We start from the raw sequence: 16,364 nt of genomic DNA on the forward strand, positions 1-16,364 counted from the left end.
ACTCACACACACACACAAAAAAAAAAACCAAAACCACACAGGTCCAATCCTTGTATATGCCTTGATGCAATAAAGCACTGCATCACTTACTTGAAGTTACACATGTGCTTCAGGGCTCTGGTGAACCTGGGCCAAAGTAATGATTATAAAACAACAGGGGGATATCTTTAAACAACCATGAGAGCCTATGAGGTTCTAAGAGGAAAGCATCAAATACAGCCATTGAGTCTGTACTCTTAGTTGAAGAAATAACAGTGATGGACTGACACAAAGGATTGCTACTGTACAGCAAAATGCGCTTCCACTTGCAGAACAGATAAGTGCAAAGCCAAAAGAGAGCTAGCAAGCAGAAAAGTGACTCTAGCTTCACTCTCATCTCAAATAGCATCATCTTGGCTCTTCTGCAGGAGGGCAGATTCAACCCTCTCCTCTTATACCCAGGAGGTTCTTTGCTTCACACAGGTGATGCAAGTTTTACTTGAGGTTATGCTCTTAAAACACCAAATATACACTTTCTACATCCAGTATTATGGAACAGTTTCAGTTGTTGCAAAGCACAAAGCATGAGTTCTCAAAGCTTCTCTACGAATAACATTATTCTACCTCGGGCCCATCCTTCTAGCTTTGCATTGCTGGTTTTGCTCATTGCTTTAATACATTCTGCACCTTTTAACATGAATGGAAGGAAAACAAAGAGTATACTTTTCCATTCCCAATGATTCAGCAGCTAAAGGGTGTAGATTGTACAAATACACAGGAAGGGCAGTAAAAGAGAGGTTAAAAAAAGTACATAATTCAAGTTGTGCTGCTGCTGGTGAGGTTGTACATTGGTAGAACCACTGGTGTTAGGAAAGACTCAATACAGCTGACCAAAACTAAATACTATTATAACAATCAAACAAATTGGTTACCTGAAAGAAGGAAACACTATAGTTACTGCAATAAAAGCAACAATGAAAATGGATATATTACCTGATATCAGAAAGATCACATTTGTTTCCAGCGATGGCCATTACAATGTTTTCAGGACCATGTTCCTTTAGTTCTTTCACCCATTTCTTCAAAGTATGAAATGAATCCTAAGTCAGAGAAATAACAAATATACTAACACCCTAGCCTCTGTTGATGTATTTGCTTATTTTTTGAAGTTAGAGGAACACAGCTTTGACAGTATTAATGCAATAATAATTTTATAGATCATAAGACCAAAAGAAGATCACTATATCTGTGTAATCTGCTTTTCAAACTTCAGGTCAGAAGACTCCCTCAAATTAATTCTTGAACTTGGACACTTCCCCTTTGGCCCTCCTCCAAAGCAGCACTGAATGTTTTTTTTTAAATTCTCAGCGATGAAGAAACAACCACAGCTCTTTTAAGCTTGGCTAGTAGCTAAGTTCCTTCACTTTCAATGTGAGCTTCATTTGTCCAATTTCAACTTCTGCCCAGTGGATTACCATCTCAACCACTGTCATATTTTTGGTAAGATCCAGGGGAGCTTTCACTGTGACCCCCTCCCGCCAGCGTTTCTGAATCTGTGATCTGGTAAACTGCGATTTACTCATTATGAAACCAGAGACAGGTACCAATTCACTTGGCTTTTTCCCTCCAAATACAAAATTCAAACACTTTTTGATGCTACTTACCTTTTAATAGTAAATTTTCTATTTCTTTACACTAATGAACTAATAGCATTAAAATCACTTTTGTTCCTAGAGATTCTAATTATAATGCATGATTGAAATCATTACTGAAACTCAAAGTGAGCTCTCAAATACATTATAAATCATTTTTTTCCCCTTCAGAAATGCACATAAGAGTTGTGTCTAAATCAGCAATGGCTGTATCAGTATCACTGAAGGGAGAGCACTATCTGTCATTTGGGAAAAAACCATCCATTCTGCTTTAATGATCAACACTGAATATTAAGCATCAGAAAGTGAAATACACATTCCTCTGCTATTTTCCCCTCTTTATTCTGAGAGCTGCTCCACATAAGCTTGAAGAAAGGTTGGCAAAACAAAATTCTACTCTTACAATGCATTACAAGATCAACTGTAAGATATTTAAATTAAAAATAAGTATCAACCCACTCTTTCTCATCTTTTTTTGGCAAACTAGCAAAGGAGAACAGTACCACTGTGCAACAGTGGCCACCATCATCAGCCACAGATCATTACACTAATGCATTGGAGAACCAACCCAGCTCTCTCAACCTAGTAGTAAATAATTCAGTTGGCAGGAAAGGAATAAAAAGCTAGTGAACTGTCATGATCATCCATCCATTAACACCTCCTCTAACTCAGCTTTATCAGCAGGGATTTCTTTCAAAAGCAGTGGAAGAGGCATTCAGCTAGAACCTCCTAGCCACCTCTGCCTGAGAAATGAGCAAGAGCAGTTTAGGATCTGAACAAACAATTTTGATTCCAAATGAAGAATGTCGAGACAAAGGTCAGAGACTTATTATTTCATCACTGGTTTCAAAGTTAAGAAATGAGTCCTGCAATGCAAACATGAGAAGATATGCTTAGTTAAAAATAATTAGTGTTAAAATCAGTAATATGTGAACAACTGCATTTCTGTTCAGTTGATAAAGCAGCCAGCTGCTCTTTGCAGTAAAAATTCAATTCTGTACAGAGAACATAGGTGGTAGTGGTGGTGGGACGGGGTACTGCAGGATATTATCCTATCTAGTTAGCCAGAGGAAATCCAAAGAAACTTTGACAAAATGTAGCCTCCAACCTTTTGTCTAGATGACATTGAAATAACACAGAAGCAGGACTTTATATTTAATTTTTTAAGGCAGTTGGATGCCTCCATCCAAATCTACACAAACTACCAAAGCATATAAACCCCACTGATGTGAACAGGGACTAACATACAAATACTTCTGGGGTTTTAACTCCAACTCTGGCCCAAGCAGAGGATTTAACACAGACGAAAAGTGTACAGAAGGTCTTACCTGTTTGGTGATATCATAAACTATCACGGCTGCTGCTGAACCTCGGTAGTACATTGGAGCCAAGGAATGAAACTGTTAAAACATAATCCCCACAACAAAAAATATCATTAATAAATCAGAATTATCACACACTTCGTCAGGTCACAAAGACTTGCCATGGCAGGACCTCTGACTTTCTTTCATGCCATACAGAACAGACCTCTTCAGTGGTCACCCACCTCTCATTTTCCTTAAATGACAAGGAGGCAGAGCTCCCTTATCTCCTGCTGTTCTTCGTCCCACTGGATTTACACAATCAGCACTTACTGGTTCAATGCGTCTTTTCCATTACAGGACATGGACTCTTAGGACAAGTTTGGACACGAAGATGACCTACACTTGGAGGCCTAACCTGGTAGCATACAGACCCCTTCCCCTGGCAAACTGCAACATTTTGCTTTGTAGTTTTAAAAGACTGGATTCAGCTTGAGTTTGAGTTTTATAAAACATTGCAAATTACTTGGATAAAATTAACTTGTCAGAAAACTCTAAACACCCGTCCTGTTTACTTATCCTATACTATGACAGATATTTTGAAAAACATGGGTTCTTGCAGTTTAAGTTACTCTTCAGCTTTTTGTTTCAAAGGAAACATCCTTTAAGGAAAAAAATCCAAGCAATAAATACGTTTATTATAACAACAGCTTGCCAATGAACAGCATAATTTTCATAATTTACCATGACTAAGCAGCTGATTTAGAATTTCAGCTTATAATTACACAGAGAAAGGAAGTCAAAAAGCCCTTCTGCTGATTCAACTAAACCTAGTCTTAAGCAAACCAAAAATAATCTTTCTTGGAAAATACATTTAGTCTCACTGCACTCGCGCAGCCATTTTACAAATTTTCATTTGCAAAGTGATCTGCAAAAGCTTCATATAAAGCTGCAGCTAATAACTGAGGTCAACTCCTAAATCAAACGCATTATTAGGGCAGGGTATGAATCTCACTGCCCAGTGAACATACACGGATCCATGTGTTATGTTGCAAACCTCTGCAGATTTACTGGACACTTCTTTTTCTCAGAACTGTACTTACAGACTGAGCATTTAGACCTAGCAGCCTTCACATTTCTTGCTGTTTCACATACAATGTATAAAGCAAGTTATTTTTAATATTGGTTCATTTGCCAGTTTGTAAGCTATTTATCACAGATCACACACTCCAGCTCAAGGTCAATACTTTCTCTTATGACAGTAAGGATGCACAGCAGCAGTGACAGATGGTCAAGTGCTGAAGTGTTTTGGAGAGCAAGGCAGGTGGGAGAGCTCATTAATAGGAGAAAACAGCAGGAAGGAGGATGAGAAAAGAAGAAGATTCAGTCAAGAAGCATGGTCTGAAGAAAAGGGATCAGCTAACATCCTCAGGGAGTTGGGTAGAAGAGTGCTTTCCAGGCTTTTAGTGTGTGGCTTTATTACTTGCAATAAATGCTTTCCAGAATTTTTAAGGCTTCCAGATCATGAAATTTCCAGAAATTTCCAGTGTTTTAGAATAGACTAGACTATTTCAGTTGGAAGGGACCTACGACAATCATCTAGTCCAATTGCCTGACCATTTCAGGGCTGACCAAAAGTTAAAGCATGTTGTTAAGGTATCCTGGTTTCAGCTGGGATAGAGTTAATTGCCTTCCTAGTAGCTGGTATAGTGCTATGTTTTGGGTTCAGCATGAGAAGAATGTTGATAACACACTGATGTTTTCAGTTGCTGCTAAAGTAGTGTTTATACTAAGTCAAGAATTTTTCAGCTTCTCATGCCCAGCCAGCAAGAAGGCTGGAGGGGCATAAGAAGTTGGGAAGGGACACAGCCAGGGCAGCTGACCCAAACTGGCCAAAGGGGTATTCCAGACCATGTGACATCACGCCCAGTATACAAACTGGGGGGAGCTGGCCTGGGGGGATCGCTGCTCAAGAACTAACTGGGCATCAGTTGTCAAGTGGTGAGCAATTGCATTGTGCATCACTTGTTTTGTATATTCCAATTATTTTATTATTGTCATTTTAATATTGTTATTATTATCATTATTATTTTCTTCCTTTCTGTTCTATTAAACTGTTCTTATCTCAACCCACAAGTTTTACTTCCCCCGCCTCCCCTCCAATTCTCTCCGCCATCCCACTGTGGAGGTGGGCAGGGAGTAAGCAGCTGCAGAGTGCTTAGTTACTGGCTGGGGTTAAACTATGACATAAGGGTATTGTCCAAATGCCTCTTAAACACTGACAGGCTTGGGGCATCAACCACCTCTCTAGGAAGCCCGTCCCAGGGTTTGACCACCCTCTCGGTAAAGAAATGCTTCCAGACATCCAATCTGAACCTCTCCTTGCTGCAGCACTGAACCATTCCCACGCATCCTGTCCCTGGATCCCAGGGACAAGAGCTCAGCACCTCCCTCCCCACCTCCCCTCCTCAGGAAGCTGCAGAGAGCAATGAGGTCTCCCCTCAGCCTCCTTCTCTCCAGACGAGACGAGCCCAAAGTCCTCAGCCGCTCCTCAGAGGACATGCCTTCCAGCCCGCTCACCGGCTTGGTTGTCCTCCTCTGGACGCGCTCAACGACCTTCACATCCTTCTAAAATGGTGGTGCCCAGCACTGTGCACAGTGCTCAAGATGAGGCCGCACCAATGCTGAATACAGCGGGATGATCCCCTCTTTTGACCGGCTGCTCATGCTGTGTTTGATGCACCCCAGGGTGCGGTTTGCCTTCTTGGCTATCAAGGCTCACTGCTCCCAACCACCACCCCCAGATCCCTTTCTGCAGGGCTGTTCTCCAGCCACTGGTCTCCCAGTTTATACTTGCACCTGCCATTAATCCATCCTAGGTGCAGAATCCAGCATTTCCACTTGTGAAATTTCATCCCATTAATCACTGCCTAATGCTCCAATCTATCTAGATCCCTCTGCAAGGCATCTTGTCCCTCAAGAGAGTCAACAGCACCTCCCAGTTTGGTATCACCAGCAAACTTGCTAAAGATCCATTCAACTCCTGCATCCAGATCGTTGATAAATATACTGAACAAGACTGGCCCTAGAACTGAGCCCTGAGGAGCGCTGCTGGTGACCGGTCACCAGCCAGATGCAGCCCCATTCACTACAAACAACCCTTTGAGCTCTGCCCTTCAGCCAGTTCTTCACCCAGCGCACCGTAAACCACCTCATCCCACAGTTGGACAACTTGTCCAGAAGGATGCTGTGACGGACAGTTATCAAAAGCCTTACTAACATCCAGAAAAACTACATCCACCTCCTCCCTTTCATCCACTAGGCAGGTGACCTTATCATAGAAGGGTATCAAATTAGTTAAACACGGCTTTCCCCTTGCAAACCCACGTTGACTGTGCCTGATGATTGCATAAATGCCTTTCAACAGTACCCAGTATAATCTTCATAATTTTTCCAGGAACTGAGGTTAGACTAACAAGTCTGTAGTTCCCTGGGTCTTCCCTCACACCCTTCTTGTAAACTGGAATAACACTGGCCAGCTTCCAGTCAGCAGGGACCTCCCCAGACTCCCAAGACCTTTGCTAGATGATAAAGAGGGGTCCTGCCATAACATCCGCTAGCTCCTTCAGAAGTCTGGGATGAAACCCATCAGGCCCCATGGGCTCGTGAACATTCAACTGATACAGCTGGTCCCTTATAATTTCAGTGTCCACAAATGGAAAGTCACTGTTCCCACACTCATGGTCTTCCAACTCAGGGGACTGGGCAGCCCAAGGTCTATCAGTATTACTAAAGACTAAGGCAAAAACCGCATTGAATGCCTCCACTTCTTCTTCATCCCTATTAATCAGATGACTATCTTCAACAAGTATCAGTCCAATGTTTTTTTTTAGACCTCCTCTTGCTATTAACATACTTTAAAAAGCCCTTTTTGTTACCTGAAACAACACTGTCCAGTTTCAACTCTAATTGAGCTTTGGCCTTTTGTGTCTTCTCCCTGCATAAACAAACCACAGCTTTGTACTCTTCCTGCGAAGCCTGACCTCACTTCCAGAGATCATACAGTTCCTTTTTCCTCTTGAGCTCCACGAGGAGTTCCCTGTTCAGCCAAGCTGGTCTTCTGCCCTTCTTGCTTGACTTAGACACAGTGGAATTGCCTGTTCCTGTGCTTAAAAGGTGGTTCTTAAAGACTGACCAGCACTTGTGGACTTCTAAGCCCTCAAAAACAGATTCCCAAGGCACTCTGCTAAATAGCTCCCTGAATAGGTTGAAGCTTGCTCTCCTGAAGTCCAGGGTAGCAACTCTGCTGTCCTTTTTTCTCATTACTCTCAACCATTTCATGATCACTGTGGCCAAGGCAGCCACCTACCATCACATCCCCCACAAGTCCTTCTCTATTCACAAATCGCAAGTCTAGGAGGGCATCTTTCCTAGTTGGCTCACTGAGTACCTGTGACAAGAAGTTATCTCCTACAAACTTCAAGAATTTCCAAGACCTGCTCATCAACACGTGTGTTGTGTTAAAGTAGCCTGAAAATCAGGGATCTTAATTGTGGAGGGTAGATCTGACCTTTCATGGTGTATGCACACTCCTCCCAGTCTGTGAACTCCTGGAAAAAAACCTACAACATACCCTACACACATGATGGTTTGGTTTTAATCTAGATTACATGGTATTCATGAATTTACAAAGAGCTCTCAAATAACAGTAATCACACTTCACAGGAGCCATGCAGTTAAACTCACATGCTTCAAATTCCTTCAATACTGGCCCAGAAAGCACACTGAGAACATGTACATCATCTTGGGAATTTCTCTCCCTTTTCTTTTGACCAGGTGACAAGAACACTTTCCATAATAGCTGTTTCCTGAAGAGTATTGCCAGTGTTAGGGCATGGAAGTAAAAATAAAAATATTAATAATTTAAAAAACAAACAAAAAAGCAGACCTCTCTCACTAGATCCTGGACAAGTAGAACCAGATGCAAACTGGAACCAGGATGCAAACTACCATTTTTGGGGTAGGATTAATTTTTAGCTGGATTCCCAAACCAGCTTGTTGTGCATTAGAAAAGCCCCAGGCTCAGCTGAAAGGAAGGGGTGGGAAAGCATGGCTGAGAGAAAGGAAGGACAGGACCACTAGAAGCCAGATTCACATCAATTTAGACCACATTCAAATAGCTCTGCACTTGCAGAACTACTTTGTGCACATCTCTGCTGGTACAGTCTACTGCTACTGGCAGTTTTACTTTTTTTTTCCCCTATAATGGAAGCAATAATCATTTAAAATCAGTGCAGGTAATATGCAGAAACAAAGAAAACTTCTTTTGAAACATTTTTGGAGATTAATTAATCACTTCAACAGCATGTTGCCTTTCAGTAACAGAAATGCCAAATGATGTCAAACTATGACTTGCTACTTGTGTCAAGAAACATAAAAAGTGGCGATCAGAGGCGCAGCATGTGGTAGGAATGCAGTTCCTCTGCTATGTAAAACAAAATAATCTACTTAAATATTCCAACTCCTCACAAGCTTGGAAAGAGGGAGGGCAAGAACACAGCAAGCTAGGCTCAGAAAGGCAACTGCCTTTGAAAGGCACTCGGGTTTAGTAGTTGTTGTTAACAAGTAAGTATGACCCCCCTACTCTACTATACTGAAAATCTATTTACTTGCTCAGCTGACAGGATAGTTATTTCTTCTTTCATGATTCTATAGTAATATTTTAGCTCTAAGGCCTTTTAAGAGGAGAAGACATTTTGTCCATATTTGGGCATGGAGTTTCAGGATTTGGGTTTTTTTAATATCGAGTGATAGATTTCATCTGGCATGTAAGTTTCTATTCCTATTTCAATGAACCTGACACTCGAAATTTCGTATTTTACATTGGACAAGGTGACCAAAATGGGATTACAATGCATCTTAATGCAATTTCCTGCAGTCTGTGAGGGAAAAGAAGTACCCTGAAATTGTTTAATAACACTGAAAGCACAGTAGTAACAACTATTATCAGTTATCGCAGTACAGAATACCAAATAAAACCAAAATTAAAACCCCATTGTCAATTTTTTGTATAGTCTAATAAACAAACATGATGACACACTATGTCCTAGTCATAAGAAATCACTGTTGTCCACAAGAAAACAGGAAAAGACTCTTTGCAACACTGAATGAATCAAGAGGGGTTGAACAACTGTAACTCTGAGGAATTTTAATGATCTAATAATAGATTATTAACTAATGTGTTTTATGAGCATGGATTTTTCCAATATCACAAGCATACTGTAAAAATATTATGCAAATAATTATGTTTATTTGATGCTTTTTTTTTCTTCTTTTTTTTTTTCTTTTAAATCAGTGCCCAAAAGCAAAGTCCTCTTGAACCTTTTCCTGGCCTAATTACCTGGAAAAAGAGTCACGCAAAATTAATTAAATGCATACAAAATACCAACACGCACATTTTTCACCTGTCAAGGACCAAATATGGGACAGATGCCCAAAACAAGTGACACACAAAAAAAATCAGCTCACAAAATTACATCTCACGGGAGTACGTTCTGTATTATAAATTACAGTGTCTATAACCTTGATTTTATAGCTCAGTATTTCTGTATCCATTAATTTCCAAGAAAATTAGGAGAAACAGGAACAGTTTGGGATCTGGCAGGAGAACAACTCTGCTTCTTGAGAAGGGCCACCTAAAACGCTCGGGCAGCCACCCCCAGCTCCTCTACACAGTCACCCAGGTCGCAATCCCAACTTGCTGGTGAGTCAGCCCCTCTGTAACCTGCAGCTGAGAGCAGCACTCTGGCAGACATCACCCCTACCTGCAGCCAGCAGCAGCTCACATCACGCTGGGCTAACAGGGAAACACAGACCTGAAACAGTTCCTCTATCAACTCCCACCATCACAAATAACCACACTCCTAACCCGTTTCAAAAGCTGATCAAGGTCCATCCTAAAATCATTCGGTTTTTTTTTCCATGATACTTCTACAGGCATCATATTGTTTTGATGATTAAAAAAAATTCTGAATTCCTGGTTATTAAATTACTTGTAATTTAGTTGCACCTTGACTTACTAAAATTCAAGCATGAATATAGAGCAGTCTTGCAGTCTTAACTTTGCCAGTCCACTAAACCAGGCTCTTCTAGTCTGAAGGTAAGGTAATGGGGAGAAAGCAGGGTCTAAGCACATTTCTCTGCACCTTGTACAGCTTCAGTTCATCTTTCCGGACTGCTGGTGACCAGGTTTGTATGCAGCACTCTAGACATAAAACAGCCTTAACTGCACTTCCCCTAACATGCAACACATTTCTCACGGCTGCATCATACACACATGATCATCCTTTAACCAGCAAATACACTCACAGGTGGCTTTCTTCCCCTGTTTCCAAATAAATCACCTACAACTTTACAGCATACATTTTTGTTGGGAGTCAAAAGGTACAGGGACTTGCTACTTATACTACTGAATTTCATCCCCACCATTTCCCTCCATTTTCCACCATGTCCTTCTAGGCACTGGGAATACCTCCCATCTTTGTATAATGATTAAACCATCCTTAGCAGCTTACCTACTGTGGAAGTTTAGAAGTTCTGTGCGTCGTATTCAGCATCCACAAAAAGTTTGCCTATTTGCAAATACTGACCCACTTCATCACTCATTAGGCCTGTTCTGCTTTTGTAGGGATTGATAACAACTTGTAAGGCTGAGGTCACTAAACCATGCAATGCAACAGTTAAGTTGTAAGGGGACATTCTCCAACTCAACAGCTACATCCAGGCTGAAAGGGCCATTCGAAATACAAATAAGAAACTTATTTTACCAAAAACATGCTAAAACCCAGAATGACTTGTGTAGCTTCATGCAGACTTTTAAGACTCTCTTCCTTAGAACACACCACACAGCATGCTACATACCTACACAGTCGCCTAAGTACTGGTGCAATGCTAAGTGGGTTCAGAGCACCTTTGTACTCGGGCTCCTTTACCAACACACCCACTTTGTACTTGCAGTTCATCATCTCCGCCATTAAGGAAGAAGTGAGGCCACAAGTGAATTATGAAATTTCCGCTGAAAGCAGGTCCCCTTTTTCTCTCAGGATCCGACTAGAAGCTGCCCAACCTTTACAGTTGTACAGCCCTGCAGCACAGAGGACAAATTCAGTCTTAGGTGGTGCAAATGCAAGTTCAGCCTAACTAGAGTTGCTCTTGCTGATTCCAGAAGTATTTTGGGATTCTGCAACCCCTCATCTGGCCATCTCTCTTAAGTCAACAGAAGCTTTGCCCTTGCAAAGGGCAGAAGAATGGAACCAACCAGCCTTTAAGGAATTTACCACCTATTTAGCAGCTCTGTAGTATTTCGCTTTCTGCTTCCTGTGAATGTCATCACGGAGGGGTATATTTGGTCGTAGGTGATGCTTTTCATATTTCCTCTGTACTAACAGTACAGAATGAGGAAGAAGAAAAACCCACAGAGTAGCCATATCGCAATACTTAGAATAGAAAAACAAATTCAAGGGAACACAAGACAAATCACACCCGAGCTGTGGTAGTGAAAGTCTCATAACCATGTCTTACGTAATGTTGGTGTAGAAAGCAAAAGAGAGGCCAAATAAATACAGAAATAAAAAACTACCACTCCTGCCTATTTATATAGAGGCTGACAAATGCTACTGAAGACAGTCTGGATTCATTCAATCTGCCAGGCACACCAGGGAACATTAATTCATGTCAGCAGCTCTTTGCACCATCCTGCAGTGCTACACCACAGCACTGGCTTATTGCCACAGCGGGGCCGTCTCTTCCAAACTCCACAGGCAAGAGAAAAAAAAACCAAAACCAACAACAAAAAAAACCCCCACAACGCCTCTATTGGGTTGCTTTTACTATCCTAGACTGTGAAGAACATCACTTGTTCTTGCAGCAAAAGGATTATAATTCTGCCTATAAGCATGGCTGGAAAGGGTAAGGATGCACAGAGTAAGCAGAATCAGACCAGTGCTCAGCAAGTGTTGCACACCTTCTCGCGTTAAGGGCTGAATTCAGCCAAGATTTTTCCACATGGTGCCTTTTCAAGCATCTTCAGGTGCATAGCAGCACAAGATTTGCTTCCTGACAGCTGTAATCATTTGACTAGATTTCATTCCCCTTCTTGAGAAGCTGCTCTCTGACTACGTACGTTGCATCTGAGTGGCCAAGACCAAACCACTTGGCTCCTCTCAAGGTCAGAGATCCCTACCCCTTTCCTTATCTGGGTGCCATTAATGGTAAGGACAGCCACAGCTTCTGGCTCTCTGCTAACCGCTTACATGTGTGGGCAGTGACATAGCTCTGCAACTTCCTTCGCCTTCCTATTACGCACACTCACCTTTCTAGGCTAGGACCTTCATGCACCTCAGTCCCCTCACTCAGCAGTCCATGCCCAGCCCTTCTGCAGGTGATTTTGGGTGTCCTGTTTCTCCTGTCCTTGGCCCTTCCTGCCACACCACCCCCACAAGCAAACCCCCTCAGTCCTGTTCCCAAACCCACCTGAAGCACATTCCTCCTCATGCTTTGGCCCCCATACCTACAACCTGAACCACTGAGGTGTTCGTGGTGAAGAGCATGGTAGACCAGTGCCAGAAACACGTTACTACCAGCCTGTTTAGGAGAGCTGCCTTAACTGCTTCCGTGGATCAGGTAAGCACCCACAGGGGAAGAACCAGAGGTTGCCACCACTGCATCTGCGTTGCACGAGCTCATTGAAGCGGTCTGTGCACCATGAACAGTACCTATTCCACAGCTTGGGAGCCTCTGCTTGCCCAAATCTGGGCATTTACATGCCCCGTTCCTGCCACCTCTGAGGCAGCAGCTGCCAACAAACAGAAAATTGGGGTGCAGAAAGAAGCAAAGGCAAAAACCAGAAGCATCAAACATTATCCTGACACATAAGCTTCTTGCACAAGAAGCAGCACAGGGAGGGATACAAAATTCCTGACATTCTCAGCTGGCAAAGAGCGAATGGAAAAACATTATGCACGAAAGCCACTATCAGATACCATTTAGCATTTTATAACCTTGAGTAGTTTTCCCTATATGATTGAAGGCTGAGATTCCAGTTCTCAGGATTTGCAAGCTGAATAAATCAGGAAAGATCTGTCTGTCTCCGAACTACAAGTATTGTTTGCAAGTTAAATTGAAGAAGATAGATATCTAAGAATGAGCATTTTTCTCAAATATGTAAGAATTCTTAAAGAGGGAAAAATTCCAACATTTTAGGATAATCTTTTGAAGTTATTTTAAATAAGCAGAAAACAAACTTTTGCAACATCACATAAGTGACCTGTGCTTAGCCCTTCTAAAGTTTACAGTCATTAAACAAAGGATGCAGAAGACCCTACACCTAAACTGTGGCCCACTGTCAAGCTACACATGCTGCAAGGTTTGTTTTTTTTTAAGCTTCCACACACATCTACATGTATCTCTTAAATGACTTACCATGCTTTACACTCACTAAAAACAACATATTCACTTACTAGCTCTAATGGCACTTGTGCTCTCACAAACACACATACTACCAAATCACCTGCAGACCATTGCAGCATGCAAGCAGCAGCTCACTGCAGGGACGTCCTTACACCACATACAAGGAACCACCTCCACACTGACTGAGCTGTGGGCTACCATCACAGTCACCTATATAAAACTGTAGAGCAAAATTCAGGCCACGTCTTGACTACAGAAGTAATTCAAGTCACTGATAGTTGGTGTTAACTCCTCTCAGAATAGTCTGGTTTCAGAGGAAGCACCCATAAGCTCCGTGATTAAGTTGCTCAGCTTAGGGGGAAACGTCCCAGTTAAGACTGCAGCAAGGACAAGTCCTCCTCTCAAGGAGCATTTTCACCCCCTACCTTGTGACACTGTCTCTGAATCACCAGGACAACTGTCACTCAGAAAAGAGGGGGCTATAAAGCACTGTAGATATCTCATCAGTCAGCCTTTTCCTGGAAATGGAGCAGTTAGGAAAAAAAAAAAGCCCACAGCTCAGGGTAATTCCTATCAAGGTTTAAATTGGGCTCAAGTAATTGAGGGTCCTTCTATTAAACAAAATTAAAAATCCCAGAGTTCAACACAGTAAATTTAAAAAGGACAGATAAATTTTCCTGGCCTAGAAACATGGCCCTCAGGCTTCCTAACTATGTGCTACAATACTCCCCAGCTAGCGAAATGGAAAGCTGGCAGACACCCAAGGTATTCACACAAAGCATTGTAATTAGAAGCTACTTAGGGCACCATGAACAAAAATATATGCTAATAAAAACATCATTAACTAACTTGTGAAGAGACTCTTCTTAGGGGAGGGAATCCTTGCTAACAATAACATAATTGTCATGCATTTAAGTCCTGAAGTCCACGGCAACAATTTAAAGCTGATGGGGAAAAAGTGAGATAAGGAAAAAAGGAGACATTTGGAAAATAGTGGGATGGAGAGAAAGTGACTCTGAGAAACAGAATGAAGTGAGGTTGTCTGATAGCGCACCAACACAAAGCAACTGGGTCTGCAGAGACTAGTACTTAGGCACAGAAAAGTCAGGGGATTTTGTTAAGTGTGCTGCCAGTTTAAGGTTCTCCCTACCCAAAAAAAGGGAAAAGAAAAAACAAGATAAAAGGATTAAGAAGCTCTCTCCTTTTGTAATCAAGTACAGTGCAAATTTTCCCCAGTGAGAGCTGCTGGAGAGCCACGTACCCGTCTCCAGGGTCTCCTCCAGGAAGCATGCTGAGCATTCGCTCCCACCAAGGCTATGACAGAAATGCTTTTGATTTCCATTTTCTGCTGCATTACGGTCATTCTGCAGAAGTGATGTTTGCTCAGTATTTCCCACAAAATGGCAATTCTGGTCCCTTCTCTACTCTGCCTACAATTCCAAGTTTCCTGGCACAAAAGAAATAAAATATTATCTCTATTATCCATATGAATCAGAAGAACTCAGGTGTTCCTACAAGCTTTTAAACCCAACAAGAACTAGCATTTCAGAAGGCTTACACCGTTACAAGTGGCTATCTGAAAGCTGATTTAAGGCCTCAAGGGGGTGCTGAGTGCTTCCAGCTGGCTTCTCACAGCACCCAGGACACAGCTCCTTCTCAGAAGCAGCCACCTGACTTTCCAGTTTCTCTCCACTGACTGAAGGCAGCCAGGAGGCATGCTGGTTCTCACGGAGCATTGATTAAATAGGGGCTTGAGACCAAGATATTTAAGAGTGGTTTCTCTACACTCTCCACGCTGGCAGTTTCCCAGTTTGTTGCCCAGAGAAACTCATGAACACAGAGCACAGAAGTGCTGCTGCTGTTGTTTCTGCCCGCCCGCTCTACCATGGTTAAGGTTTGAGCTTAACTTTCATGGTGTAAGGCTTCAGTTAAATCTCACCCGGGGCTCTTCTGCTGTGAAGGCTCCACATCAGCACGCAGACACAGCAACAGCTGGCACACCTGGGGAAGCACCGAGTGCCCCGACTCCAGAATAAGCACATGCAAGTCCTACACTTGGCCTTGTGTTTAGGAGAACGAAGCCAAACGAAGGCAATGTTGAAAGAGCAGGAAGTGCTAAACACTGTTATCAGCAGTATAGACAATAGGGGCATTGATGAAACCTCCGGACTTCAGCAGTGGAACATAGAGCCCCAACAAAAAAAATCACAAAGAACAAGGGAAGGACAACAGCTCTCAAAGCAGAAACACCACTCGGAAGACATTTATTAGTACACTATGAAAAACGGCAATAGACCCAGAGGCTGAGGTAGGCTGGAAGCTTTGGGTCATCACTGTTGTTCAGAGGATAACAAGAAAGAAATTAACAGGGGGAGACATTTGTTCTTGAATAGCAGATCAGAAGGAGCAACACAAGACAAAGTAACCAAAATCCTAGATACAAATTAAAGAGAATAAGCTATTGAGAAGCATCAGGTGTTTAGCTGTAAAATGGGGATGTTCTAGCACAGAGAACAACCTGGAACACTATGGACCTCACCTTGGGAAGCTTGCATGCCTCAGTAGCTAGCACTCAACACCCATCAACTTTGTTTACTGTATCACCCCAGTTTCCTAGACTCCTACTGAAGGATCAGGAATACACTGTGCAAACACAGAAGAAGAAAAAGATGGTCCCTGGCCTAAAGAGGTTATAATTCATGATTACACATGAAAAACTGTAACATACTTATGTGTCATAGATTCTGAGCAATTTAACAAGGTTTGTGGCAGTCACTGCTCATCATTGTTAGACACAAGAAAAAGGAAAGCAGATGTTTGAAAAATGACAAGCTTAACAAAAAAATTGAGAGGAAACATAAGGCACTAGATGGGAAGGATGGATTTTGTGTCCAAGAGTCAGAACTTAGTCACAGACTTCCTGCCCCAAACGAGGCATCATTTAGTTCAGTAAATATGACTTTAT

At 42.2% G+C, this 16,364-nt stretch overlaps 1 protein-coding gene across 1 annotated transcript in view; it reads right to left on the reverse strand.

The window, feature by feature from the left end:
• Positions 1–16,364, reverse strand: part of RAB31 (RAB31, member RAS oncogene family) — a 65,353-nt gene that overhangs the window by 15,540 nt on the left and 33,449 nt on the right. The window contains exons 4-5 of the mRNA XM_010584803.1: positions 2,960–3,031; positions 973–1,079 (exon numbers count right to left, since the gene is read on the reverse strand). Coding sequence (XP_010583105.1) covers positions 973–1,079; positions 2,960–3,031 — 179 coding nt within the window. The remainder of the gene's footprint in view (positions 1–972; positions 1,080–2,959; positions 3,032–16,364) is intronic.

This window comes from Haliaeetus leucocephalus, unplaced genomic scaffold (assembly GCF_000737465.1).
Source record: "Haliaeetus leucocephalus isolate CR32 unplaced genomic scaffold, Haliaeetus_leucocephalus-4.0 Scaffold1007, whole genome shotgun sequence".
Taxonomy (NCBI): Eukaryota; Metazoa; Chordata; class Aves; order Accipitriformes; family Accipitridae; genus Haliaeetus; species Haliaeetus leucocephalus.